The sequence below is a fragment of the Hydractinia symbiolongicarpus genome, chromosome 1 (genome assembly GCF_029227915.1).
Source record: "Hydractinia symbiolongicarpus strain clone_291-10 chromosome 1, HSymV2.1, whole genome shotgun sequence".
In the NCBI taxonomy this organism is placed as follows: domain Eukaryota; kingdom Metazoa; phylum Cnidaria; class Hydrozoa; order Anthoathecata; family Hydractiniidae; genus Hydractinia; species Hydractinia symbiolongicarpus.
This window is the reverse complement of record NC_079875.1, coordinates 18,220,660-18,239,561: the sequence shown is the minus strand read 5'-3', so window position 1 is coordinate 18,239,561 and position 18,902 is coordinate 18,220,660. Positions and strand designations below refer to the sequence as shown.

Genomic DNA, 18,902 nt, shown 5'->3' with positions numbered 1-18,902 from the left:
GAATAGATATTTATAATAGGTCATATTACGTGCATTATATTAACTCAATTAGAACACAATGAAAATCATTGAAAAACTTTTGGCGTTGCTAAGCACCAATAACAATAAATAGTTTTTTTTTTAACATGGGAAGGATTATACAAGCATTTGAAACGTGTACAAACTATTGGCTTTTAACACAGCTCCCCAAAACAATCAAAGAAAAAACATAACGTTAATTTTAATATTCATCACGAATATAATATGACGTTTTGTGCGCACGGCTAAAGTATTTTCGCTACATGAGTGTTCAAAATACCCTAAAAACGGCAAAAAAAGTTGGGTTGCAAAAATCGATAAAACGACGCAGTAACTAACAATGACAAATACTTCTTTTGTTTACCTCGTGTCTCACATGTCAAAAAACAACACATTTTTATATCATCATCATCAAAAATTCCCAACGCTTGGAAATACTTCGAGCGTGGAAATTGTCCGAGATCTATTTTTGTACATTTCTGACGCTTTTTACAGTGGAAAAATTATATAAGAACAACGGGTTGGAAATGGCTGGAAATGGCTGAAAAAAGAAGAAGCTGAAATATTATTGATATCTTTCTTTTTCCTGGAAAAAATAACGAAAATACACCTCTTAACGCGAAAATTTCGCAGAATCAACTTTGAGATTTTGCGCAAGTTAGATAGATTAATTGTATCGCAAATGTTTGAAATTACCGAAAAAAAAAATAATAACGCACAAAATATAAGAAATGATAAAACTGGCCTACCTCAGGCCAAACGCTTCTTATAAAATAAGTGTCGAGAAAAAGCAAATAAAAAACTAACGAAATAGATTAAAAAAAGGCTTAATCATCGTCAAAACTTTTACTTTTAAAGTGTCTCTTTAAATACAGTTGCACTGTTCTACTCTTCCATAGACCAATTAGTAATAATAACAATAAATATAGAATTAACACGCATGCCACAGGATGTCTGAAGCAAATCCAACTGCTCTGTCCCTTTTTCCTGATATAAAGAAAATATGACAGAATAAACAAATTTAAAACAACAACAACAACAACAGCAGCAACTTTTTTATCGGGTAATCAATTTTAAAACCACATACTTTATAACCGTCTAAGAAATCTTAAAAAGTTCCTATAAGTTCTATAACTTTAGATGTTTGCTATAGATTTTCTTGTCTTGTCTACCACACGTTTTCCAATCAGTATCTGGATTTTTATCCGAAATCATATTATCGCCCTAGTAGGAAGAATATTTTTTTGAGAAGGAATGTTCATTTTTTTTTTACCATATCGATTGCTCTACGAATATTATATTGTTTTCCTAAGACTTATCTTTAGTTTCAACATGAAAGACCTGGAGATTGGAATCGAGGTTGTCGCAGTTAGAAGCAAGATGCAGGGGCTGCATATACTATCTCGCATGTCAATGTCAATTACACATCATTGTAACAAAATATTTTAAATAATATTAACAGGGTCATTTCATAAAACCTAAAAATTGATTTACTGCTGTTCCTGGTGTGAGGGATATGATGCATGGCTATGATACTTTCTGATATTTTATATTTATGTATTAGACACTTGCATGTGAAATTTTTAGGTCCCTTTCCTCTGAGAGCCTATGGCCATTTCCTGAAAATACACCTGGAAAAAATTCTTATGAAATCCTTATAATGGGGAAATTTATAAGAATTACTTTTAGAACTTCACAACACAACTTTATTTCGTTGAGAGGAATCCTTTCGCAAAAACAATTCTACAATCATTAGGATTATTCTTAGAATTTTCGAGTGTTAAAATAATTTTGAAATGTGTACGACGGAGATTATCGAGGCGAGTTGGCTAAAGAGACAAACAATTGATCGAAACGGGATCATTTATTTCAAACTAATGGAAAATTCGAAACAAAAGCAATCAGAAAATTGATGTGTAAGCGCGTTCTACGTATCCATTAAAAATACAATACCAATATGTATTATCATTGTATTTTAATGGAATCAAACCCACTTTATTAATTTCATGATTTTGTCGTTCGTGGGCATGTAATAATAAAATAGAGGCAGTTAATCTAGATATTTTGTTTCTATGGTCATTCATGGTAACATGGAAAGAATGACGCAATGATTAAAAAGTTAATATATGAAATGATAAAATTTCCGAAACATAAGTCAACAAAAAAAGGATGTTGTTTCATTTTTTCTTCGATCTTTCGAGTAGGATGAACTTATATCGTTCTGTAATATAAAACTAACAAACACGCACCAACCAATAAACGAGGAAGGAATTAAACATTTTTAATTACTGAAACCTCTCTAATTAAATTTTTTATATACATTAGAAAAGAAAATTTTTGAGCAGAAATTTCGTTGTCCGAAAATTTGGTTGTTTCTAATTTTTTTTAAAAAGGACCAGTGCATAGAAATTATATACCGTAATGATCCGATTAAGTGCTCAGCATTTTTTAGGCGCCCCTGGAATAAGCGCCCAGGTAATTTACTCAAAGTTCAATAAGCGCCCAGCACTTATTAAGCGCCCCCCTCGAATAAGCGCCATCTGATAAAAGGGGGCGCTTAATCGAAAACTACCTTGAGAAACTTGGCGCTTATTTCAAAAATTTTACTTTCTTATATTGAGAATAAAAAAACACATTTTCTTTTTGTTTAGAACATCTTTTCTATATTACGTAAATAGGAAATTTCCTATGCAATCCTTTCTTTCTATGTTTTAACTCCAAAGTGGAAAACAAAATTGAAAATTACCGTTGTCTTTAATTTGTACAAATTAGGAAAAATTTATAAGCGCCCAGCATTTTTTAAGCGCCTCCCTCCCTCGATTAAGCGCCCACACAAAAAATCCAAAGATTTAATAAGCGCCCAGGGCGCTTGTTCGAATCATTACGGTATAGAGTAATCAGAAAATCAATAAAACGGCAGTTTTTAAACTTATTATTTTTGTTATTTTCACATTTGGCTGAAGCTCTATCTATAAAGTTGGATCCTGAAAACCCTTTTTTGGATGTTGATTGAATATATTACACTTTAAAGAATTTTAGCATTCTTTTTGTGTCATTTTCCGAGAGTATTACTTTTTGAATTTGGTTAAATGTCGTTTTAAAGACTGTCCGAAAATTTTTCCGCTGAAATAAAAAATTGTGTCTGAACGTTTTTCCGCCGAAAATTTTAGTTCTTAATGTAATTACTTTTTTTAATATAGATTCAGATAAAAACCGAAAGAGATTTACTTATTAAGCGAATTGAAAAAATTTGGAAATTGAAAGTTACCAGGAAACTAAAAGGAGGTTTAAACAACTAAAGATATTTCAGCATGATTAGAGATTGTAATTGTGTTCATGAACAACTGAGTCAGAGGAAAGAAACGATCACCAAAAGTCGTTAGCTTGAGAGAGAATTCAAAAATATTTGCTTCCTGGAGTGTTCTCCTTTTTCTGCTAAAATTCAGACTCGAGTTTTAGTTATGAAAACAATAATTTGAAGCTGTTCTTTTTTGTTCTTATTTGTCAATAACATCTGAGGCTAGTGTTCTTATAAAATTGTTTTTTTTTTTATAAAAAGCGTGCAATCCCCCATGAATTAAGAAAATTTAAGAGCTACACCAATTTCAAGAACGTTGAAAAAAACTTTAACAGCTTAAGACATTTCAAAAGTCACTTTGAAACAGCTGTCTTCGCAACATGTCTGCAAACATCAACTTCATTGTAGCTACAAAAAAAATACCGGATGCCGAATTTACAATTTTTTGAGTTTTTCCATAGCGTAATAAATAAAAAAAATAAGACGTAATATTTGCAAATGGTAGATTAAATGGAGCATAACCTATAGCGCATGCGCTGCTTTTCTGCTGCTAGTTTTGCCATTTTGACATATTACATAAATAGATAATTGTCGGTAAAGCTTTTAAAAATTGTCGGAAAGTGATCGCAAATTGCCGGCAGCTATCGAAAAATGTCGGAAAGTTATTGCAAATTCTCGGTAAGGCATCGAAAATTCCGACAATTTTCGATGCCTTACCGAGAACTAAAATTACACAGAAGTTCAGGAATCCATATATCCTGAAGGTAATTGTTCGCTTCCACGTTTAATGATAAAGTTTCAAGTCAGCAGTCGACAACAAAATTCGTCATGTTGATAACTGTTGAGAATTGTAAAAGAAATTCCAGACATTGTAGTCAGGCGAAGCTAATAGGAACAATTTCCTGTCCTCAAAATGAATGACCTTCATAAAAAAATATTCGTCACCAAAATGACAATCCAAAATTTCAACAAAATAAGAAACAGGAAAATATAATAAAGAGACAAATTTATTTCTTTTAAATCGCAACAAAGTCTTTTGAGAAGATAACTATACAACGAACGTCATCTGAGCAACAGACGTCACACGGACTTAAATAGATTAAGAAATGACAAATACAAACTGCTGGCCAGCGTCGCCATGTTTTTTCTAATTCAGCTGCCATATAAACGCAAGTAATATTGCAACAAGTGACGCACGCATTGTTTCCAGATGTCATCTTCATTCTGTTAAGTAAGATACAAAATTGACGACGTAAAAGAAACTTTTGACAGAAGCATATCTTGGATACAAATCTCTTCACAGATGGCTTTAATGCGATGAAAAAAGTGCTGATCACAGCGTTAAAAATCAGTATGGTCAATTAAAAATTAAAAATATAACATTCTAACACGCCTTTTTCGGAGAGGGGCGTTTCTTTGAAGAAATACAGAATTAGTGTTTCATATAGGAATCGAGTAAGATATTTCGGACAGATAACGCTGTGTTTACAGGTCACCACTAGGGCGAACATTTTAAGTGACATCACTACGACAACAGTTATGTCATCACTAGAGCGAACATTTTGGATGGTTTGACGAATACCAAGATTAAGGTTAGGCGCCCACAGTGTAAAGGCAAATCTCCAAGAGACGATTTTTACGACGATCGTCATCAATACTCGAATTTGATTGGTCGCGATTCTCGTCACGACGAAAAGTTGAATTTGTTTCTACTTTTTGTCACAAAATCGTCGCGAATATCGTCCAGTGGAGATTCGGCTTAAATACACAATTTTTATGCTTTTAAAAGAAAATTATTCGCCAATATACGAAAGCCACGACTTAACACAAATTTAAATAGAAAACAGGAAATTGTTCAAGCTGACGACAGTACGATATTCGAGTTAACAGGTTGATGTTAAAGGAGTTAAGCATCCTAAGAAAATTATTCTATATTGATTAAAAAGGCGGCTAAGATTTACCTTATCAAATTGTTTTTGTTGTCTTGATGGTTATGGCAGATAAAATATAATAAGACTCTTGTATTATTCATTATAACAACAACAATAACAAAAATATCTATTTACACCATTTTTGATTACGTCGCCTATCCTAAATCAACACTTTAATACTACAAACCAGATTTACTTTTCTGTGGCGAATAAAATACCGTAATTCGTGCCGAAATGTTCGTGTTTCGTAATTCAAAGCATGCGTGTGGTATTGTCATACTGTAAGACCAATTTAAGAGTTGCGAAGTTTTTTTCAAGTAACAATACGTATTAACATCCAAATCACTAATTACATCTTCTAAATTAATTGACCACACGCTATATCTACATATGACTAATTTTAGGTAAGATTTCTTCCATTTCACAATCTAAGACAAGATAGGCGAAAGATAAAAGCCTTTCAGTGTGTTTCCGTGTGGCTAAGAATGGCTGAAAACTAAGAAAAAAATAAGAAAAATGGCAAAGCTGAAATTTCACTAATTATATTTATTTTACCTGAAAAAAAAACACAAAAAATGTGAGGGAATACATTTATCAAGCTTGCAAAATCAATTGTGCAACTGATACTTAGATTCTGCATCGCAAATATTTGTTATTTGGCGACTGTAATGCACTACGATAAATCGTGCAAAATTAAGAACAGTTTCAGGCTGAACATATAAAAAAAAATAAGAACACCTCAGGTTGAAGACAAATTTCCTTGTGCTTATAAAAAAGTGTGAATCAAAATAAGTTGAATAATGCCTTTCGCGTTATCGAATTTCTTCTTTTTCCTGGCTGTTTCCACTGGCGTACATTAAATTCCATAGCAGCGAAAAATTTTCTTCACATATCCTATTATAAGTTCTCAATAGAAAATTGATCACTTTATCATCCTGTTCTTAACTCATTTTCAAAGTTCATACAAGAAGGAGTTTATGTTAATATGAAAGTTTGCCCAAGCTGATATGATCACAGTAAAATCGAAATTATTATTATTTAAGCAAGAATACACGCGTTTTTCTTTATAAGAACAATTTCATAACAATACGAACATGATAAGAAAATAATAAGAACAAAATAGAACCAGCTTTAGGCTTAAATCATTGTTTTTAAGAAATTACAAAAAGCCTGGGTATAAATTTTGTAAATTCCCTTCCAATTCTCTCTCAAGCTAATAATGATGGTTTTTTTTCCACAGTAACTGCGTAAAGGTACTCATCTCGGCTCGATTGATCATGAACACAAGTAAAGAAGTCCATTAATAACAAAAACACCCATTTCCCCCCATAAACGCATTAATGTGAGAGATATTTGAGAAAAAAAATGTAAATGGGAAGAAATGCCGCTAAATACCGAAGTTGTGTTTTTATTATTTAAGAACAAAATAAGAACAAATTAGGCTTAAAAGTCTCAAAAAATAAGAACAGCTAGGTCGGATTTTACTGGTTCTGATACGAAAGGAGTGTACAGGAGATGTTGAGAGACTTGAGAGATTACGACAAGGGTACCTTCAAGAAAAAAAAACCCCGGTAAACTTCGTGTTGCTGTAGTTGGTTTTAAACAAAAGATAAAATAAAAATTCGGTACCTAGTTTTCGTCGGTTTATCCATGAAGAGTAGCAAATATTTTATTCGCACTAGATCACTGCTTGTCACTACGAAATATTTCTCAGGTACTTCACCCAATTCCGTGTTCTTCGCCGCACACCGCTTTCTATTTTTTGCTGTCTTTTCCTGATATTTTACCCCTGGATGATCGAGAATTTCGCAAACGGCCACACAAGAGGCTTGTTGCCCCAGCTTGGAATGCTTCCACAATGTGCCACGGCTGACGTAAGGCATTGTTACGGCTAAGTCTTCACAAAGATAGACACCGTCACCGAACAAGCCATTCTAATAAACAGAAAAAAAAAGGTTTTAAAAAGCTTATTTTTAGGTTTATAGGGTCAGGCAACACCTGGTTCATCACACACAGACAGTACTAAAAAATGTTGATTTTCAGTTGTTTCCAAGCAGGAGGTCTTGATAATACATTTCAAAATAAAAAAAGTACATGCATTGATTTAATTGGTAGAAGAGTACATGCTTTGATTTGATTGGTAGAAGAGTACAAGCATTGATTTGATTGGTAAAAGAGTACATGCATGGATTGGATTGGTAGAAGAGCACATGCATTGATTTGATTGTATTGATTGTATTGGTGTTTAAAATTTTGTGTCCAAATAAAAAAAAGTAAATAAAAGCATCAACACTCAGTAACAACTTATAACGCAACGTAACGTAACGTAACGCAACGCAACGTAACGTAACGCAACGTAACGTTAATCAAGAAAATAAACAAGACATAAGACAGAATCACACCTTCATCATATGTACTTGTAATCCGTTTGATGTGATCGAGTAAAAATTATCCATTCGACTGCCATGGTAACCGTATTTGACACCATAATGGCGTGACTGTTGCTCGAACGTTTGAGATGCATTGGTCGTATAACATACTTCGAAGATGTAATCAGGTTGCAGTGAAAAGCTCGACTGCCCTGTTTTTTCCTGCAAATCTTTTAGCTAGAAACAGAGAAAAAAATAAACACCTAAACAATTACTTTTTGAACCTCGATGTTTCTATATGCTACAGGCTGTACTGTTGCTTGTTGATATCTTCTTGAAGAATCTAAATTCACGTGTTTGCTTGCGTGTCAATCTAAATCAAACTTTAGGTTTATTCATGGTTGTCATCGTATGAAACTCACATGACTTTTCTTGCTCTGTTTTTATTACCTTTTCTTCTCCTTTTATTTATTTCGTGGCTGTTAGTTACAAGTTTTTTCTTCTTGAAAGATTTGAGAAGCATGTTGCTTATAATAAATTTCTTGTAAAAGTGTGTTAGGAGACAGACGAACAAACGAACAAAATAGAAACAAACAAACATATAAAAACAGTGTTTTCTCGCAATGACTAAATTGTATTCTCTTTGACAAAAACTTTTTACGATGTCAAAAGGAAAAAAAAATAAAAGGGAAGAGTGTCTATGAGCAATTTTCTCATCGTCGGATAGCTTAACCTAACTGACATTCAACTATCAAAGATGTTATCAGCAATATCAGTAGATGGGTGCACACGCCCAAACTCTCAAAGCAAATAATCCTGATGCGACTCCTAATGTCAACATTTGTGTTGATTATGACAGAGTGATTATGAGTGACCTTTGGCTGACTAAATCTGAAATATTCAAAATACGTCTTTTTCTTGATTCTTAGAAATAATGCACCCTTATTTTAAATTAAAAGGCAGTGTAAATAGTTATCCAAAAAGGGCAAGTAAACACTGAATTTAAGGAAAGCCTTGAAGTTCTTAGACTTTCGCATTTTATAGATAAGTGTTCCAAAATGCAATGAGTAACCACCATAAAAGAAGATTATGTTTTCTCCTACAAAATTAGGTTTTATCTGTGTATGGTGGCAATTAAAAAGAGTCAAGCAGGACAATCGAGTAGGCAAATTATCCCAAAGATATAAACAGATTTACTTTCAGTAATGCGATCAATTATAAGATAATTAATCACATCCATAATTTGATTTTAAGATTAAAAGTGAATTCTTAACGATTATAGATTTTAATTGGGAGATTTTTTATTATAATTCCTGCGGATAATAAATAATTATAAATGATTATTCTAAAACAAGGTGAACACAGATTTAAAGACGTAGAATTTTAGGAGATATTAGGAGAATTTAGGAGGATAAGCTTGTTAAGCTCCCTGTTTAGGAACACACCAAGGTTGTCCTCTTTATGTAAACGTTCACTGATTTCTGCATAAAGTACAGTATTTCTTTATAAATTTTATGTATGCAATCTTTGTGCATATGAATCCAAGCAAAGTACCCTGTTCATTAATTCTAAAAAATTTGTGTCAAAGGCTCACTCTTCACGAATGACTCCATTAAACAAACAAATTTTGTCATGCTATTTCCAGTTACCTATACCGAGATCCTCGTGTGATATACACCAGACGTAATTGTGTTTAATTTCTCTTCCTTATTTTTTGAAATTTCCAGTCCACCCCCAAATAAGGCCAAATTTTAAATCAACTAACCAATCCCAGCTAGTTTTTCTCTTTTGTAGTCCTCTTCCAAAAATGTTTAAGCAAGTCAGTTCAATGTCAGTGACTGCCTCTTAAAATAGATGGGGATAGATCTGATGTTTTAAACTTCTCATTAATGTTTCTTGTACTACAAATAAATATGTAATAAAGGGCTTCGTTTCGTTGGTGTACACTAAACGCTAATAACGCTGGAATGAACATAACATTGCATAAAGGAAAATCAAGTTAACAACAGCTTGATAAACAATCCTAGGTATGATATCATTTGGAAAATGTTTAGAATACTCAAGAAATTAAAAATAAAAATGCATTTTATATACGCAAATTTATACCAAGTTTGAATGATATACTTGATATCAAATTTTTAGTTCTCTTCAAACATAGCATTACATAAGCAATATATTTAGTTTCTTTCAAACCTTTTAAAACTTTATTACTTTATAGCATAAATATATGGTTTTAGTTTTTTAGAATGGCATTTAAGAACGGACGATTCACTGTATATGTGTATATGAAAAGCTTTTTTAAAATATATAGAATATCATTTTATAATGCCTGTTTTCCTGTAAAGTTTTTTTATCATGAGACTTCACATTGCTCTGTTTCTGGTACCACAGATAAATTGCTCAATTTTACCATAAATAAATATACCTGCTCCGTTTTTGAAAAAAAACAAAACATTAGATAAAAAAGTATGCACCATTTTAATTATTTGATGCATAATACAATTTTTCGAAAATTCTTAAAAATAAAAACTGATCAATACTTGACAAAATGCATGACAAATGTCATGGTGGCACAAAGACATTTTATTTTAAAAGTATTTGATACTATGTACACAGCTTTTCTATTTCTATTTCATAAAGAAAAAAGTAATTTCCTATTTACCAATCAATGTCGGCTACTTAAATAGAAAATTTTCTCTTAAAAAATATTTTACCTTACCACTTCCCTATCACAGGTTTTTGCTGAAAATAACCGATTCTTCAGGATCCAATGAAGTAGCTGCCATATTTCTTCACTAAGCACAATGTTTCCCTTCTTTAGTTCGTTTAAAGGTGGAATGGAATTTATCATTGATTCCTAAAAACAAAAAAAACAAACTTAATCCTTAAACTTTGATATTATTGTGAAATAACTCAATTATTACAAAAATTTTCATCTCAATAACATTTTATGACTTGCATCTTTTTTGAAAATTTTGTCTTTACCTGTTGAAGAGGTCACAAATTATGACTAGAAAAGCCACTAAAATGAATAAATGCTGCATAAATTTTGATGTAAGTATCGTATGAGCGTAAAATGTTTTGCAGGGAGTTAACATTCTTAATTCAATTTCACATGTTTTAACTAACTTTTGAATCTGTTTTCCCCAATTTTTTCAAGATATTTGCAAAATATATTCTATATTTTACAAACGAAGAAAATCAAAATTAAATGCCATAGCGTCTGTAATAGGTAATTTGTATATATATACATATATATACGTTATACTGAAAATACCAAACCAGGCAAAAATCAACTTTTTAAAATAGACGTTTTGTCCTCCAAAAAATGCCTAAATTTAAAAAATAAACATATGTGTTTATAAGGCTATCTAAACATAACGTATATGTAATTACACAGTAAGTTTGAGGCTAAATAACTTAAAAACAAGAGGAAATAAGAGCAGTCAGGTTGATGACATGATCAAAATACCTTTAAATCCCAATATCTCTTCAATCGTTCATCAAAAGTACATGATCTTTTATACAGCGTTTCAAGCTCTACACAATAGGCAACAGGTAAATAAATTTCTAATAAAATTTATTTTTGTGTATTGACCGGTCATTTCTCACGTCATCAACATAAATGACTGGATCTTTTTTATGTTCTTCTGCCTAAGTGGATTTTTTCTTGAGCTTATCAACTAGTGTTAAACAAACTAAGTATATATACCCGAATAAAAAAATAGGCACATGATGATAGTAAAATGATTTTTGTTGGTTGGCTTTGTTTCCAAATAGCAACTATAGTTTTAAAATTAAAGTTATACATAGTTCTTTCTTAAACTTTTATATATTACAAGAATAATCTTTATAAATTCTACCGACAAAACTTTCCTCCTTTGCTTACCAGTTTTTCCATGTTCTTCACGGAATTAGAAGCACTTCCTTCTTGCAAAAATTCTGGAAATGGTCTCAAGCAGGAATCTTTTCGGTAGCTTAAAAGAGCTGCTGAAAAAAGTGCAATTTGGAACTCTGATCCCAAGGCATCTTCTTCGATGGCTTTTAAAACAGCTTCACAATAGCTATTGCTCATCTCTGTTTACATCTACAAATTCCTTTTTTAATTGCATATCTTTGTTTGCAATGTCCTTAAAAAACATTTATTTTTTAAAAAAATTTAGGGGGACCCTTCAAGTGATTTGTGGAGTGGGTACATTGGGCATTTAATACACACATTTTGTTTGCCTTACACAACAACAAAATGTGAAGTCACACACACTTTTTGCAGCCTCTTTTGCAAATTTCCTTTTAATCTAAGATATCCTTATGGTAAAGGATATCGATTTCTTCTCTTCCAACTTAATTTATATAACCCTCATCTTAAAAAATTGAAGTTCCTATATATGTTTTGGTCAAAATGTCTCAGCACATACTACATCTACTTTTGAGGAAAAGGCTTTGCAGATAAATTAAACATATATATACTAAAAAAGATTAACGGTTTTATGGACACCCCTAAACTCCAGAGTGATTGAAGTATAATTAATCAGTGGACAAGGGTGAAGGGTCTCTTTAAGAGACAAGAGAAGAGTTGAACTTCCTCCACCATACCTTAGTTTAAAGGGATGATTGTGGAAGTCCCATGAAATGCCACACAGTGATGGTGTCACTTTAAAAAAACACCAAGTCCGGTCTGTGAACAGTTGGCGTTAGGAAGGGCATCCAGCTGTAAAACAATGCCAAAACTCTTTATTAATGGCCGTAAGAGACAGTTGATCAGACAAATCGCGTAAACGGGGCTGGAACTCTAAGGAGTGAAGGTGTCGCGCACGGTAGGTCAGATGTCAGGTGTGAGCATCGTCAGACCATTACCCAGATATCACATCACAAGGTAGATAACACTAAGTTGAGGATGGGTAGTGTAAATGTTGGTACTCTGAGAGGTAGAGCAGGTGAAGTAGTTGAAATGTTACAACGTAGATCTGTTGATATGTGTTGTGTTCAGGAAGTCAGGTGGAGAGGAGCTTCAGTGAGATTTGTGGAAGGTAGGAGGGCAAGGTATAAGCTTTTTTGGACTGGTAATAGTGATTGATATGGAGGAGTTGGCATATTCGTTGCAGAGAAGTGGGTAGAAAAAGTAATAGATGTTACGCATGTTAATAGTCGTATTATAGTGATAAAGTTTTTGATAGGTAATAGGATTGTCACTTTTCTGTCAGTTTATGCTCTACAGTGTGGACTCAGTGAGGAAGATAAAGATAAGTTCTATGATGAGTTAATAGCAGTCACATCAAAGTTTGGAGACACTAAACTTGTCATGGTGGACGGCAACTTTAATGGTCATGTTTGAAGTCATCTGAAGGTTATAGAGGTGCGCATGGAGGCTATGGATTTGGAAGCAGAAATAAGGAAGGGGAGAGATTGCTTGAGTTTGGAATGGCAACGGACATGGTGGTTTGCAACACATCATTCAGTAAGAGACTGAGTAGGCTGATAACATAACTGGCTGATAACAGGTAACTATAGAGGTTTGAAGTTGGTTGATCAAGTAATGAAAGTTATTGAAAGAGTGATTAATACTTATCAATATATACTTAGAGAAAGAATTGATATAGATAAGATGCAATTTGGTTTTGTTCCAGGGCGTGGCACTACAGATGCAATATTTTCACTCAGACAGCTTCAGGAAAAGTATTTAGGAAAGAGAAAGAATCTCTATTTTGCCTTTGTAGATTTAGAGAAAGCTTTTTATAGAGTGCCACGTAAAGTTATTTGGTGGGCTATGAGAAAATTTAAGTGTGGATGAGTGGCTAGTTACGATGGTACAGTCAATGTACAGCAATGCTAAAAGTCGTGTCAGGATTAACGATTCACTTAGTGATGAATTTAGTGTAAATGTTGGTGTACATCAGGGTTCTGTACTTCATCCTTTCTTGTTTGTTCTAGCCTTAGAAGCGCTGTCTATGGACAGGTTGTTCATGGGAGTTATTGTATACAGATGATTTGATTCTCATAGCAGAGTCGATGGAAGAATTAGTTGAAAAGTTTGATAAGTGGAAGAAAGGACTAGAAGAGAAAGGGCTAAGGGTGAACACAGCAAAGTCTAAAGTCATGATTAGTAGCATTGCAGCCAAGTGTGACCTTGTAGTTGGAAAGTGGCCTTGTGGAGTTTGCAGGAAAGGAGTTGGTAGTAACTCAATTTTTTGTCAGACTTGCAAGCATTGGGTATAAGAAGTGCAGTAGTATTGGTGGAAGGTCAAGAGCTGACATTCAGTTTGTATGCAAGCGTTAATTGCTTTGGGTCTTAGAATAATAACACAAATTGATAGAAACAATGTATTTCTGTTGGAATGACTAGATACAACACATTCAGTATGCGTAGACTATTTATGGAAATTTTTGGGGAATGGGTAGGAATGAAGGTGCCTCCTTCATGCTTCGTCATATGCACAAATATATAATGCATAACCTGCACGTCAGGATATGCGGTATAGGCGTTTTCATGCCCTGAGCGTCAGGTGCATGACAGAGATGAGATGCACTGAGCGTCAGATGCATTGACATGTTCTGAGCATTAGGCACATGCTAATTATGGTGTTCTCTTCCAGCTCAGGGCATCTCTAGTGTAGTCATTATGTGAATAGGAAACATGCGCCTTACGCTCAGGGCATGTTGAAGCCCCTGACACTCAGGGCATCTCACATACACCTGACGCTCGGGGTATGGAAGAGAACACTAGAACACCAGTACTTCTTATGAGAATGGTTTGAAGGTCACGAGGAAGGCATTACATGTCAGAGATGACAAATCTGTCAGTGCTGACTCTAGTCAATCTAGCTGATATTGTTTTTACAAAACAATATTTTTGAGCACAATAATATAATAATACTTTTAGACAAAAAACAAGGTACAGCTACTGGGACTAAATATGCTCCTCCATACACTGATCTTTTTATGGAGGATTTAGAAGAAAAGGCTTAAAAAAATTACCATTTTAAGCTGTGAGTTTAGTGGCACTACATTGGTGAAATCTTTTATTTGGGAACATGGCAAAGAACAAATGGAGGAGTTTATTTAATATTTCAATAGCTTTAACCTACAATTAAGTTCACCGATAGGATAGGAACTTAATAGAATTTTTAGATGTTTTAGTTATTGCAGAGGAACAAAACCTCTTTCTTTTTGTTAAGGTAACTGATACGCACCAGTTTTTGCATTTTTCTAGCTGTCATCTATTTCATCCTAAAAAGGAATACCTTTTAGTCAGGCTCTTAGGTTAAGCCAAATTTTTTTAATGAGTTTTTTAAAAATTGAGTTTCAAATGGCTTTACTGTAGGATATGAGAAAAAACTTGTAGATTCCCAAGTTAGTAGAGCATTTACATTGGAGTGAAATAAGATTTTACTGGCAAGTTCAGGGACAGATGGGAGTTTAGGTAAGGAGGTGTTGTCAGGCTAAGACTTTTAAAGATATTTTTAGTAAAGTCTAAGTTACCTAAGTGAGGGAGAAATGGGTTTTTACCAAAGCTACAATAAGCCTAGGTGCCAAGTCTGCGGTATTTCACTTAAGAGTGAAAATTTCTTTAAGGTAATTTTAATTGTGACTTGAATTTGGTTTGTTTGCAAAACATGTAACATGCAATATGTAGGTAGTACAAAGACAGCTTTAACAGTAATAAGAACTTTAGATCTTTCTGTGAAAGATGTGCTGCTGGTACACTTTACATTTAATAAAGAAAAAGTTGTTCCTTGGGCAGGTTTGTTTTCACACTTTGTACAGGATGGCCATAACGGCATGTCAGATTGGAGTTTCGAAATCATTGATAGGTATGTCAACTGAGACAGTCCTTTTGGCAGAACAAACCTAAAACGTTCCTTACAGTTGGACTTAATGAAAGGAGTGTACCAGCATGACTCCTCCTTGATTTCTTTTAGTAGTTTCTTTCCAAGCAATTTTGTGTACTTCAGGTAAAGTGCATGACTAAACTGTTACTTTGTACCATGTATATCGCTTTGTTTAGTGTCTGGGCAATAGCTTATAGTTACGCATTGCATTAGAGGTATTTTTAAAGTGTGTTACTGATTTATTTATTTTTTACTATTTTTTACATATCTTTGGCCTATTAGTTATTTTTCTATGGTCAGTAATTTTTGTTGTTTTTTATTGTATAAAAGGTTTTTTATATATTGTATAAATTTTTATTTCTTGTGTAAAAAGGGTGTATTTTTAAAAAAATTATGATATATATACAGAATTGTATTGTTTTAATCTGTGTAAGTATTTAAAAACAATGAACTGTAACCTTTTTTAAAAATATTTCTGAAACAAGAAGGTTTTTGTACACCTGACAAATAAAAAATAGAAAACATTGTATATAAGGAATACTTGTTTTTTTGACTTCATATTAAAAACCAGTCACAAATGCTGTGAATGTCTTAGTAGTATTCTTCTACAAAACGTTTAATTTTTCTTTTTTTATATATACTTTAAAATATTTTTTGTTTTGACAGGATTCTGGCACATATATATTATCAAAAAAATCTAAAAAATTAACTGCCAATAAAAAAAGGTCAAATTATTGTTAAAAACTTGAAAGTAAATTGTAAAGTTGTAAAGGGAAAAAAAGAGAAGAACTGAGATTGTAGAACTTGGCTAGCAATGTTTATGATGCTCGTCACTGGTAATAGACTAAAAACTGTAGCGCTGATCCTGCTGTATACAGGTTCGAATTTCACTGTTTTGTTTTTATGTAAAAAAGACACGGAACTTTTTATCTTGGAACGTACCGTTTCGATCAAAGCTTCTGTAATGTACAGAGTCGTGCCATACAGCGTTTGGTTTAGTTATACGGAGTATGCCGAGCATATTGCAATATATAAAAATAAATAGGCAGTTTTTTTATAAAGCATGGAAAGTCTATAAAAAATACGCATAATTCAACAATAATTTTGAGGGGGCAGAAACGCGTTTTTTGCTTTTATTGGCCATTTTCGCGAAAGTATATTACTTTCCTGCCGAATAAACGCACCCTCTTGAGCATAAGAGAAGGCGCTTATTTTGTCGCACAGTAATTCTAGTTCCCCCAAAAGTCAGGTGCGGATCCAGGGTTAGTCAGATAAGTCGCGTGACTAAGTGTAAATTTGACGAAAAATGTTAGCCAAGCGAAGATGTTCTTAGCAGATTTTGTTATAGCTTAGCGTTTCTTTTGGTCAATTTTATTAATAACTAGATAAATCGGAAGACAATTTTTCGGCGATTTTTGTACCCGCAAAGCTTAAAATTTAGCCCCCAGCTGCTAAATTCAAGACTCAGTCTTGACTAAGTCTTGAAAAAGTCTGGATCCGCCCCTGAAAGTTTCATATTATTTTTCCCTCTTTGGAAGGATTAATTTGAGACTATTTTGTTTTATATTTTTTTAAATTTTTAGGACATCATTCGCACCCTCCGATCGTCGCTACATCTTCCCTCAACCAAAACTTAGTATATTACTTGCTTAGAGAGAAAAATGTAGTGAATGCCCCCGTAATTAGAAGATGTCAAGCGTCCCCTGTGTGTATTGGATGGCCAAAATAAGTAGTAAGCACCATGGGCGGTTATTCCATCATTTACAGTTTTATAAGACTTCAAGAAGGGAAGGATCACTCGTGGATATGAATAACAACTTCCTCCTCTTTCACTAACAAGAAAAGTGAATATAAAGGTGGATTTAACCTGCGCGTTTTTTATTATATCCGCCTACTCGGAGTAGACACAGCGCCATGCAAAGTTATACCCTGTGTGGGCATACGAACCTGAATTATAATCACGTGACCCCTTTCACTTGTGCATGCCAGGCCTAGGCAGGCCTAATTTCAACTTCTCAGAAGAGCGCGTGGCTGTACTGTCCTTTTTATTGTAAGTAGCTAGCTAGCCTAGCTATTATGCTTTAGCATATAGCTTTAGTATATTCCCCAGTAAATAACCGAGTTACGGTGTAAAGAAACATAGCTATTGTTTTGCGTTAGCCATAAGGACGTTGGAGTGTCTGGAGAGAGTGAGAATCGATTATATTCTAAATAACCTCAGAACCAAAGTATAGTAAAACGATTGGGCTTTCTCTATGATTTTGTACGACACCAAGTTTTGCCCTCCAAATTTAGTGTGTGACAAAAAATTAGAAGTAGGCAGTGTTAAAAACGGCAATATTGAAAATTCAGGGTGGGAAAATTTTATTTTTAATTTTCATATGAAACCCTAAATTTATATTCCAGACAAGAAAGAAAGATAGCCCATTGGTCTAGCTTATTACCCAATGTGGGTAAATAAAGCATCATATTAAGGCTAAGAAATGTTTTGCATAACTTGCCATCAATAGGGGTTGCTGAGCAGGGACATGTCTCCTATATTCGCAAGTGAATAATTGTACTCTGCGGTGTCATCATCATCATCATCATTCCCGGCTTAACGTCCGTTTTCCATGCTAGCATGGGTTGGACGGGGTATATTAACGACCCTCTTCCAATCTGATCTAGACTGTGTTAGAAACTCAACTTCCTCTCTATCAAGTCTGTCCTTATAACCTCCTGCCAAGTCTTTCTCGGTCTGCCTCTGGGCTTTGCCCCAGGAACTATTAAGTCTTTACACTTTCTTACCCAATTATCCTCCTCCATTCTTTCCAAGTGCCCCAGCTAATTCAATCTTCTTATCTGGATAACATCTTTAATTCTACGGAGACTTAGCCTGCTTCTTAGCTCATCTGAACTCTTTCTGTCTCTCAGACTGGCATTACACATCCACCTAACCATTCTCATATCATTCCTTTTTAAACGGTCAAGATCTTCCTGCTTCACTGCCCATGTCTCACTACCGTACAACATAACACTTCTTACACAGGCCTCATACAACCTACCTTTTACCTCAATTGACAGGACTCTGCTAGTCAATAAAGGAAGCAACTCTCTAAACTTTTTCCAAGCAGAACCTATCCTGCAAGTAACACTTCTTCCAACACCCCTTCACTACCCAACATATCACCTAAGTAACAGAAGTTCTTAACTATCTCTAACGAGCCACTGTTGTACATCATTAAAGCTGGAAATACTTCATTCTCTATAATCTCACCTTTGCAACGCTTGCATACAAACTGTATGCCAGCTCTTAACCTTCCACTAATACTACTGCACTTCTTATGTACCCAATGCTTGCAAGTCTGACAAAAAATTGAGTTACTACCAACCCCTTTCCTGCAAACTCCACAAGGCCACTTTCCAACTACAAGGTCACACTTGGCTGCAATGCTACTTCTCATGACTTTAGACTTTGCTG

The 18,902-nt window shown here is 33.8% G+C and overlaps 1 protein-coding gene across 5 annotated transcripts; it reads right to left on the bottom strand.

Moving 5' to 3' along the window:
* Nucleotides 1-581: 581 nt before the first annotated feature.
* Nucleotides 582-16,276, bottom strand: LOC130644691 (protein mono-ADP-ribosyltransferase PARP16-like). Of its 5 annotated transcripts, none has more exons than XM_057450405.1 (5): nt 11,506-11,770; nt 10,336-10,473; nt 7,650-7,853; nt 6,877-7,181; nt 582-1,005 (listed from the first exon to the last, which is right to left on the bottom strand). In XM_057450405.1, exons 1-5 carry the CDS (start codon nt 11,689-11,691, stop codon nt 846-848), a joined length of 993 nt encoding a protein of 330 aa, XP_057306388.1. In that variant the 5' UTR covers nt 11,692-11,770; the 3' UTR covers nt 582-845. The 5 variants fall into 5 exon arrangements, with proteins under 5 accessions (XP_057306388.1, XP_057306412.1, XP_057306404.1 ...); XM_057450429.1 differs by lacking the exon at nt 582-1,005 and adding an exon at nt 1,141-1,242 and having other exon boundaries at nt 11,506-11,771; XM_057450421.1 differs by lacking the exons at nt 582-1,005; nt 11,506-11,770 and adding exons at nt 1,357-4,540; nt 15,478-16,276.
* Nucleotides 16,277-18,902: the final 2,626 nt, after the last annotated feature.